The sequence below is a fragment of the Anarhichas minor genome, unplaced genomic scaffold, assembly GCF_050575085.1.
Source record: "Anarhichas minor isolate MPS153535 unplaced genomic scaffold, ASM5057508v1 ptg000018l, whole genome shotgun sequence".
Taxonomy (NCBI): domain Eukaryota; kingdom Metazoa; phylum Chordata; class Actinopteri; order Perciformes; family Anarhichadidae; genus Anarhichas; species Anarhichas minor.
The window spans coordinates 9148091-9158384 of record NW_027466464.1 but is presented as its reverse complement, the minus strand read 5'-3'; the positions used below and the strand labels follow the sequence as shown (position 1 = coordinate 9158384).

At 45.8% G+C, this 10294-nt stretch overlaps 2 protein-coding genes across 3 annotated transcripts; both read right to left on the bottom strand.

Moving 5' to 3' along the window:
* Window positions 1-1211: 1211 nt before the first annotated feature.
* Window positions 1212-3619, bottom strand: LOC142952590 (thymosin beta-12-like). The gene is made up of 3 exons (XM_076094401.1): window positions 3461-3619; window positions 2313-2428; window positions 1212-2152 (listed from the first exon to the last, which is right to left on the bottom strand). Exons 2-3 carry the CDS (start codon window positions 2413-2415, stop codon window positions 2118-2120), a joined length of 138 nt encoding a protein of 45 aa, XP_075950516.1. The 5' UTR covers window positions 2416-2428; window positions 3461-3619; the 3' UTR covers window positions 1212-2117.
* Window positions 3620-4600: 981 nt separating this feature from the next.
* LOC142952589 (ribose-phosphate pyrophosphokinase 2) lies at window positions 4601-10282 on the bottom strand. 2 transcript variants are annotated; one of them, XM_076094399.1, is made up of 7 exons: window positions 9982-10282; window positions 7883-8066; window positions 6833-6931; window positions 6439-6563; window positions 6132-6305; window positions 5863-6022; window positions 4601-5661 (listed from the first exon to the last, which is right to left on the bottom strand). In XM_076094399.1, exons 1-7 carry the CDS (start codon window positions 10101-10103, stop codon window positions 5569-5571), a joined length of 957 nt encoding a protein of 318 aa, XP_075950514.1. In that variant the 5' UTR covers window positions 10104-10282; the 3' UTR covers window positions 4601-5568. The 2 variants fall into 2 exon arrangements, with proteins under 2 accessions (XP_075950514.1, XP_075950515.1); XM_076094400.1 differs by having other exon boundaries at window positions 6833-6957; window positions 9982-10281.
* Between the last annotated feature and the right edge of the window lie 12 nt (window positions 10283-10294).

Sequence of the window (10294 nt, the reverse complement as noted above, 5' to 3'; positions counted from 1 at the left end):
GTGCTTTCCAAGGAGAAACGGTCTCAAGCACCCGACCGCCCAAATCCAGGAAGTGACTCAGCAGCAGCTGTTGCCATGGGTTACCAGGCAGTGGACAGTGACTCCACCCCATCTGCTCAAATCCATCCTTCGTCACTTTCTTTCTGGAGGTGGGGGGGGGGGGGGGGGGGGGGTGCAGCATGCAGAGGGCCGCGGTAATCCCGTCTGAGGGAGGACCTGCGAGGCTTTGGCTCCCTGCACCCCCCCCCTCCATGCAGATTAATGCCTCATTAAGAGCAACTGATTTAGCACCAATCCACTTACACTAACACACAAGAGTTGCGGACTATTTCGTGGCCTGAGATGGATCTCGCCGTGGGCCTGGGAAGAAAATAGCTGAGAAACCTCAATGATGATGATGATGAGGAAGCACGCCTACAAGGCACAAGTTGAATGCTGCAACATCTGACATGCTGAAAAATGCCGATTCATGCCCCCACGTGATCGCTGTCATAGCTGATAGCTTTAGCATTCACAATGCTACATCCATGCTGAGTACACTCAAAGCCCAGTCGCATCTCAACTGAATAAAAGTAAGTACCTTTATATGAAGGTATGAATGCAGGATGTCAGCGACGTCATGCTAAGGACATTAAGGCTTTGCGGCCGGTGGCTAATTTAGGACAAAGGGTTGTGTAAATCTCCCGCTGAGGCTGAACTCTGGGTCAAGGCACGCTGTCCCATAAGCCACCTCTCTTCTCACCAGGTAATAGATGCATGAGCAATGATTGACTCACTTTTCTCCCCCCTTTTCTTAATGTACAAGCCCTTTAAAAACAAAGAAGGTGTGGCTAAGTGTTTACTGCTATTAGAGGGTCCTCGGTAGGAAGAGTTTACTTCCTGGATTGCATGACTAGTTTCTCTGCAATAATCACTGGCTTTAAAGTGAGCTTTGTGCCGACAGTGAACCTCTCGGAGAAAAGACCTTCGTGACAGGTGGTCTAACAAGTGTCTGTCGTCACCCTGACTCTCTCCACACACACACACACAGATACACAATTCATCTCCTGTGCTGGTAAATCCCTGCAGGGCTTGAGACATTTAAGCCTTTTAATAGTGCACAGCCTCATAGCTTAAGTAATGCTGAAGGATTGTTTGGCACTTCTAAAAGTGCCAGGATTTGTGAATGGATAAATGCGTGAGGACGCCAGAAGAAGCACTCTGCGGCACAATTCTTTAGTAACAAAGTCTTTTTTATTACAACATTTTCACGTTTTTTTTTCCATTTCTGGTAATGGTTTGTGGCAAAGTAACATGACTGTTCAGAATTCTGATCTACTGTTGAAAGCAAACAAATGGAATCAATTGCCGGTATCATTTTGTTTTCCCGTTTCCTCATTTGAGACAATTCAGAGACTGATTGCGACGCAAGAGCCATCCTGAAGCGCTCTGACAAAAGGGCGCTCAAATCAAAACCGTAAATCAGGTCCATTTGAGCGTCTCCCAGATCTAGATGGAATCCGTTGCATTTTTATCCTCGTGAACATACAAAAGAAAAAAACAAAAAAAAACATTGTGACAGACAAACAGTATCACTTTTTTTTTGGGGGGGGCATTTACGTTTTGGCCAGCGTACAAACAAAGTTGTGCATTTTCCGAAAATTAGAAGACGAAGAAACAATAATAACAAAAAAAAGCCAGACGCCTCAGCTTGGGCGTGAAAGCAGCCGCACAGGAAGTTAGGGTGTTGGTGTTGGTGGTGGTGGTGCGTGAGACGCTGACGAGCTTCCTGGGATGGGGGCCACGCCCCGTCACTTTTTTGGAGGCGTGTGTCGCCGAAGAGACGCGCACACCTTCTGCAGCTCCCCTCCTCTGCCTCACACGAATCCTCCTCATCCTCAGAAAGACCCCCCCCCCCCCCCAGAGTGAAGGTGGTATATTTGGTTGAGGGGACGAGGCCCGACCGCCCCTGGTTGGAAAAGCGTCACCCGTCCACAGGCTGTGCAGCTTGGTTATTGTTGTTGTTTCATACTTTCGGTTACAAAGTTATACATCTAGAAGAAGTGGCTGAAAACAAGGCAATGCGGGAGGAGGAGGAGGAAGAGGGGGTGTACAGTGCATGACGGGAGGGAGGGGCTTCACGAATTCTCTGAGGCCTTCTCCTGTTCGATGACTGTGGAAGGAGAGAAAGGGAAGGAGATGTGAGATTCCTGGGTTAAAACAACACCGTGTCGAGCTTTATATTAAACACAAGCGTCAGTTCAAAAGCACAGAAGGAGTTTAGAGGAATGTGATGTCACACCCAACACCCCATGCAGGAATTTGAATCTTACCATCTTGTGTAGGCAAGGGATTCTTCTCTTGGGTCTCTGTTTTCTTCAGCTTGGACTTGTCGAAGCTGCTCACTTCTGAAACGTCGGGCTTTGCGTCACTCATTGTTGCAGGTAGTCTGAAACACCAGAAAGTAAGCACTTTAACAGAAGCCACATCAACCATTAGAGGGAAATATATTCATGTTACAATGAAACCAGCAGAGCATGAGCTTCACCCTGACTATTTTTATTATCAGTCTAAGGGCGTTGCCTAAATCTCAGTGTCCAAAAAAACCCCGTTTGTTCACTTTAACTGCATGCGCAACTGCGGACTACTTTTCCCCCCTCTTAATGTGCGTCCGCCTCCTTTTGTTCGCCCCGCGGCTCGACCCAGCGTGATCTGCCTCCCCGCGCGTCCCGTTACCCGACGCACAGCTCGGGAGGAACGCGCCGCTCCAGACAATGAAGCCAGTCCGAAAGCGCTCAGACCGCGACATTTACATAACAACAGGAGTTCCCATGCTGCGATGACCCGAGACAAATATAGGGAGGGGGGGGAGGAGAGAGAGAGAGAGCCGCATGGCTTGTGTGCAAATATTCTTTTAAGATAACTAGAGGGGTTATAAATGATGTATTGTGGCGGTAAAATATTGATTTATAAGCGTCCACATGGCAGCTGTGCAACATCCGCAAATGCCCTCGTCACGTAGGCTACTTCTCCCTTCGGGTCGCAATCTGAAGGAACCACCGCCCAGATTGGCTTTTTGCACGTTCACGTCAGCCTTAAAATCCAAATTAAACTCCGTTCATTGAAAATATACAAAAAATATATAAAAAAATACACAGCAAGGCGTGTTTATGGCCGAATAAAAAAAAAAACAGGTTTTAATAACGGCACCATGCAGCTCGAGCACAACAAAGGAAATCGACTGATTATGACAAAGATAAAGCACAAACGCCTGCTTTGTTGTCACATTACACTCTATAATTAGATATTTAAATAGAAAAAAAAACAAGCTGCATTCCTTTAAGACTAATTATCTTATATCTCGTCCCTGGTTGTGTATTTGGCGCAGCATCTTTTGGGATCACACGACCCCACATTGGACTCTTCTAGCTGCAGGCAATAAGGCTGAAACAATAGAAACGCTTTGTTGGAGGAAGCTTACCGTTAAGTGTTGGCTGATGGCTGGATGGTCTCTTGGTCAGTGCGTTGCAGCAGTAAGTGGCGAGTCTTTGCGCAAGCATCAGATATAGTCAGAAATATGCTAATGACATCTGACATCACCAGCTCGCATCCTCAGTATCCCCCTGCTGGAGAGGCGCGAGCCCTCCATCCTCGTGCTGAAACCAAACACTGAAGAGAGCGAGAAAAAAAAAACCCTGAGAGGAGCCTCGACTCATCTCCCTCAGGAAAGAAATGTAAATAAACAGATTTATTGGGTTTCGTGAAGCTGCACAATCCACCGTTCTGTGTTATGACGCATGCCACTTCAGTTTACCACCACTACGGCTGTTTTACCTCAAATCTACTCTTATTTCAACCGCATTTGCTGTGACAGTGACTCTCTTATTCATATCAACGGCACATTATTTCTCCTTTTTAACTTTCATCTGCCTGCAGCTGCCCTGGCTGTGCATTAGTGGAGAAGGAGCGCCCCCTGGTGGCAGCTGGAGCTTCATCCTCACTTCATGCATCACTCTATTACTGTCTCAGAAGATGACGTTTCTATTGTCTTTTATTATTAGATGAAGTTATTGTGCATCAATATTGAGCTGCTGATGGAGCTACAGACAGTTCATTAGTATGCAGATGCTTTACTTGTGTAAAAAATACAATAGTTGTGTGATTATTGTTAAGTAATCGTGCTCCAGTTTTGCCTCTTTGTGTTATTTAAATGAAACAGATTTGAATGTAAAAAGTAACGTTTGAGAGAAGTGTTATAACATGTAAAATATTAGAGAAATCAAATACTCAAGGACAAGTACCTGAAAATAGGCTTTAAATGCAGTAATTTCCAAAACAGGAATTCATCAGACTTAATAAAAAATAAATAAAAATAGTTTTCCAGAACTTACAGCTCATTACTGTGATTAATCAAAGCTTAAAAGGACACTGAAATGAGTTACACTATCATTTTATTCAACTTACTGCTAATACAACTTACCAGAGAGGGAGAGCTGTGGGATGCTAGAGACTTATAGTGAGGATATCTCAGCATTTTCTTTTTAACAATAAAAAACACAATACTAAATGCATGTAATGTCCCTTCAAATGAACTGCTAAGGAAAGCGAAGATGAGCATCTGTAAGCCATTGTCAAAGCTTTATTAAAGAAACAGCTTGAAGTGTTACATGTATAAAAAAAAAAGAAAAAAATTAAATCACGCTTTTTCTTTTATTCACCTCGAGACAAACAGCGATAGCTGCCTCGTTGGAGTTAAGTGACCCATTACAGCCGCGATGACGATTGAAATCTTGAAACTTTAACAAGCTTCGGGCTCAATTAGTTTTAATGACCTTTTGGAACGTGGGTGAAACACCCACCTACACCTCGTCTCACAACAACACACCTGTCGAGTTTGGAAAGTTGTCTCTAAATCTTATCGGGGTGTTTTTTAGCACAATTAATAGAAGCAGAGGGTTGTCATAGAGATGAGCCACCACTGCGTGAGACAGCGGCTTATTGTGGGAGGAGTTACACTGCAGAGGTAAGACGCATCAGCACATTCATGAGGCTCAGTAAATTCAAAAAAAATGAAGTGTGTTCTTTTGTACTCCGGTTTGGTCAGATCAACATATTTCCACTTGTGGTGCAGCTTTAAAGTGATGAAGCATGAGCTATTACAATCCATATAGCTAGTGAAGGGTTAGGCTACATTGTTTTAATACTTAAAGCGACACTGAGGGGGAAAGGTGGCCAACATATTTCTAAATCACATGACGTCGTGGAATGCTTCATTTCAAGAGAGTTCAATATGAGGTACAAACACATGGTTACATAGTGGAGCCTTTGGTTAGGCCTGGGCTGATCATGGTACTGAAACATGAGAAGAAAAAAAATAAACAGAAAAAAAAGAAAAAGGGATAAATAGAAACTTGGTCTTCAGAAAAGGAAATGATATTTCTCTCTGTGTCCTGGGTGAGAATGTCAAAGACAATGTGAAGGCGGGACCTTACGGTCATGTGGGTTTGGCCAAAGACCATCAGGTGTTTTGCAAAAGTGGCAGGGGGGGGAGAGGGAGAGGGATGGAGGATGCCCTCTCTCTGTCTTTCTTTACAAGGGTACGTGGCTGAAGAGGTAGGACACAGACTCGCCGTTGTGGGTTCTCCTGATCGCCTCCGCCAGGATCATGGAGATGTCGATGACCTGGAGGAAACAAGTCAAACACGAGTGACATAAAAGCTACTGCAAAAAAAAAAAAGTGTCTAAAAAAAAAAAGAGAGCGAAACATTGGTTAAGGAGGCCCTCAAGGTGTGTTGTATTACACAACAAAGGTGATGGTGCAGCCTCGAAAACAAACACATGGCACGTATTAAAAGGTCAGAAACTGTGTGTGTGTGTGTGTACCTGTATTTTGGGGCACGCCTTCATCTTCTCTTCCTGTGGGATGGTGTTGGTCACCACCACGGCCTCGAACGGGGCGCTGTTGATGCGAGTGATGGCCGGACCGGAGAAGATGCCGTGCGTGAGGATGGCGTAGACCTTTACCGCGCCGGCATCTATCAGCCTAGAGGGAGAAATTATTCAAATTCATCAATCTGAATTTATTCTACTTGCATTATAATCCATGCAATTCTGAAACAATTATTTTATAGAACAGTAGAAAGGACACTGACTTGTTGGCGGCGTGGCAGATGGTGCCACAGGTGTCGGCCATGTCGTCCACCAGGATGGCCACGCGGTCCTTGACGTCACCCACCAGCACCATGCGGTCCACCTCGTTGGCCTTCTTCCTCTCTTTGTGGATGAGCGCGAAGTCCACGTTGAGACGGTCTGCGATGGACGTCACGCTGGACAGAGAGAGACACCCATTAGACCTTTAACTGCTCCTCAAACAAGGCGGCTTGTTGACTCTCCATTAGGCCCGGTGGAGGCGATGAGCTGGAGCTTCAGGACGTGCAAAGCAAACTGTGTGATTCGTACCGTTTTGCTCCGCCGGCATCTGGAGACACGATAATGCCGTTTTTCCATTCGGGGATATTTTCTCGTATCCACTGAAGCACGGCGGGCTCTGCGTAAAGGTTGTCTACTGCAATGTCGAAAAACCCCTGAAAGAAAGACACAACCGTTACTAAAAACCACACGGCACAACTGTATACTGATGTGCACAGTCTTTTTATTACACTGTCAATAGGTTGTCCCTGTCTGTACTGGTTATTACAACAAACGGCATTTTTCTGAGCCAAAAATAGTGTAATATCTACACTGTACTCTGGGATGAAAGCTTGCAGTAATTTGTGACACAAACATTCCCTAACTTAAGGCCTTTCAGGTGTTCTTTGCCCCGTTAAACCCAGAGAGAAGGCGGCGTACTGACCTGGATCTGAGATGCGTGGAGATCCATGGTGATGATGTGGTCGGCCCCGGCTACAGACAACATGTTTGCCACCAGCTTGGCTGATATGGGTGCTCGACTCTGGGACAAGCATCAAGACACAGTCGCTTGAGGTAAGTAAGTAAGAAAAGAAATGTTGGAACTTTTGCTGAGGAAGGCGAGAAACTCCCCGCCGCGAGAGCCGTCTTACTGAACGAAACACGTCAGGCTTCGGGGGCCTGTTGACAGCGGCTTAGCCGTGCTTGTGCGAGTATCTCGGAGAAAACGCTTGAATTTAAAGAATATCACCACACAGCGACAGGAGAATGAAATGTGACGGGGACTTATTCAGGGAATAAACTCCCCGAAGCCTCTCAAATCAACGTATGGATGTGGTGAATCACAGCGTTCATTGAATAACTGTGTGCAGCCGGAGAGGTGCCGACTAGTGCAGCGCTCTCGTTGCTTCATTCGGACCTGGTTTGCTGTTGTGGTTACAACACGAGATAATGATTTACAAGATAAGCAGGTTGCGTGAACCAGTTTCTCAGCCTGCAGGAACGTCCGATGTGTCAATCTCGGATTTTCCGAGAAAAGCACGCGGCTCATATTGCGCTGCAGTAACACCGCGTTCATCGAGTACGCTGTGTACGTGCCAGTTTTCTCATTAGCACAAGTATGTAACCTGCAGCGCTACAGTACAAATACAAACATTTGTTTTAAAAGGTGCATTGACAGTGACTTGTTTTTTTTATGCAATTTAGAATTCATACTAAGTACATAAACCTTTACTTACTACGTTAGCAGATGTACGGACATTTTAAGTGTTTTCTCAGCAATTATAACTTCTATGAGGTCACATTTTATATTATTATTACAGCCTGTACTTATGGGAGGAGTTATATTTGTGGAAAAATTAATAAAAACTCTTATCTGATTACAGTAGAAGTAAATGATAGTGTTGTAAATCATTTGGTAGATGTTAATAAATGCTAAAACAGGGGAGGTTAAAGTAATGTGTGCCCTGTGTGTGCCCTGTGTGTGTGAGTCTACCTTGTCCTTTTTGTCCTGCCGGGCGTAGGGGAAGCAGGGGATGACGGCGGTGACGCGGGACGAGGAGGCGATCTTACAAGCGTTTATCATGATGAGCAGCTCCATCAGGTTGTCGTTGATTTCGCCGCAGCCGCTCTGCACGATGTACACGTCCTCGCCGCGCACGCTCTCCCCGATCTCCACACTGCGTGAACGACAAAAGAGGGGAAACATGTCACCTTTAGGGCTCGACTCACGAGCAAAGACCCGATGTGAGCCGGGAAACGGATTCAAATAAAACACGTTCTAATTAAGTGTGTTCAGCCCACGTATACGGTTATGTGCGACAGGATGTTGAGAAACTAATTTGGGCCGACACCCTCTGCTCATCGGAGGACCTTTGGGGTCACTGAAGCAGGCAGCATGTGTGTGAAACATTCCTCTGTGGGGGGGGAGGACCATGTCCCCGGCCTCAGTCATGTGATCACTGGACATCTACAGTTGTAAAGGGTAACAGTCTATGCGGTCACAAGGCCTGTTTTTTTAGGCCAGGCCCAACCCCAAAACCTCTTTCCCAGAAATCCACTCCCTCCGCGAGTCACCTGGCAGAACCTGAAAGGAGAGCCGTTGTTAGCGTATCGCTCTCACCTCGTGGTTAGTCTGTGAGAATAATCTTTGTTTTGCACTCTGTGTTGCCCAAACAGCTGTGTTCCCTAGAGACAAATCGGCCGCGCGGATAATCAGAGTTTTCCCTGGATTTTAGAGCTGTGGGTGTAAACATCAACAGCAGAGAGAGTCTTAGGAGATTAAAAAAAGGGTCAAGGCAACTTTACAAGCCCAGCGTTTTAAAGCGCTCTTTAGCTTAATGCAAAGGAAAGATTACACAACAACGTATGCCGTCGGGTGCATGCTTTTATCCAGAGTGCATTACAATACAATCAGTGAGCGATGTTCACTCAGCCATAGAAACACACTAATGCAGCGCACGGCTCCCTTTGACTGAATCAAAAGAGACTAAAATGCACTTAGAAAGCCACAAATGCATTCAAATGTATGCAAAGGTTAAAGCTGCATGGCTTTAAGCAGTGTTGTGGTGAGTTCAGGTCGACTGAGAGAGCAAACAGGCCAGCATGTGGCCCAAAGGTCATCCTGCAGAAGGGTTCAGACGAGCTACAACAGCCTCTTCAAGGCCTCCCAGTGACAGTAATGAAAGTAATTTGCCATGCAAAAGTTAAACCGTGGTAGCTGCGAGCGTGCAGTTAGTAATTTAACTAAATGGTTAGCTCGGGCTACTTTTGGAAATGAGCACAAATTAAGTGCATGTGATTGAAGCTAACTTCCCTAGCAATGCAGGCAGTAATGAGAGCTACCTACACACATATGTGTATTAACCTGCAGGTTATCCTCTTAGTTTAGAGACAACGTTTAATACCTCTGTTTAGGTGACTGTTCTGGCTGCAGTGAGCCACATGTTGTAGTCCTAGCATCCATCTAGCTAGGAGAAGGCACTAGGGTGTAGCGTCACGTTTTGTATACCCGTAACATTCTGTTCCAACTTAAAAAACGAGCATTTTTCTCGCTCAACTGTTACCATTTTAACGGCTAACAAACAGCTACCCCCTTCTCGTGTTAAAATGTTAGCCCACATAGTTGAGACGGGTGAAAGGGGGCTTGGTGGAACAAGAGATATACAACATTTGGCCTCCTCCATAATCACCCATCACACGAGAAACGCACGTACCGTTAGCGTACTTAGCATCGTACGCACCGAACAAAATACTACGTTACGTAACTCCATACCAACTCTGGTCCTGCCAGTTTGGGGTCATTCTAATGGGCACAAACAGCAGCTACAGTCATTTCAAACCTCCAGTTAAACAGTCACCTAATAAGCAAAGATAAGAGGAACTGTCCGGTAAAGGACGCACTCGTGTTAGCCTACTGTGTTTACATGTGGCTAGCTAGTCACGTGTCAGCCCGCTAAATAGTAAACTATCGTTAGCCTCGAGCTAACGTACCCACATGTGATACCGAGGCTGGGGCGCCATGAACAGCTAGCACCTATTTGCAACAAAAAAAAACAAAGTCCAGCCGCACAATAAGTCTAATAATCTACTTGCCATGTCTCCTGGTTGCTGAATTTCTTCGTGATCACTTTCCCCAGCTCCAGTCCGAGCCGATCGGCCACTTTCTGGGACAGGTCGTGGTGGGAGCTCCCGCTAAAAAGCACGATGTTAGGCATGTCCGGGGGGGGGAGAAAAAGCTGTTTGTTAAAGAAAAGAATAAGTAAAGAAAGACGACAGGTCGCCCACTTAAGGGGTTTATGAAAATGGGGGGAAATTAAGCGTGCTAATGTTGCAGCCGTGGCATCGCAATGGTGCAGCACTGGTACCAGTGAGTGAGAGGAAATGTCCAGGTCAGCATTAGCATGTC

What these genes read in the sequence shown, in the direction of transcription:
- LOC142952590 (XM_076094401.1), bottom strand. Translation starts at nt 2,415, where the DNA reads ATGAGTGACGCAAAGCCCGACGTTTCAGAAGTGAGCAGCTTCGACAAG. An exon ending in TCCCTTGCCTACACAAGATG is followed by an intron (nt 2,153 to 2,312) that starts GTAAGATTCAAA and finishes CTCCTTCCACAG; the next exon opens with TCATCGAACAGGAGAAGGCC.
- LOC142952589 (XM_076094399.1), bottom strand. Translation starts at nt 10,103, where the DNA reads ATGCCTAACATCGTGCTTTTTAGCGGGAGCTCCCACCACGACCTGTCC. An exon ending in GATGCCGGCGGAGCAAAACG is followed by an intron (nt 6,306 to 6,438) that starts GTACGAATCACA and finishes CTCTCTGTCCAG; the next exon opens with CGTGACGTCCATCGCAGACC. An exon ending in ATCTGCCACGCCGCCAACAA is followed by an intron (nt 6,023 to 6,131) that starts GTCAGTGTCCTT and finishes TTCTCCCTCTAG; the next exon opens with GCTGATAGATGCCGGCGCGG.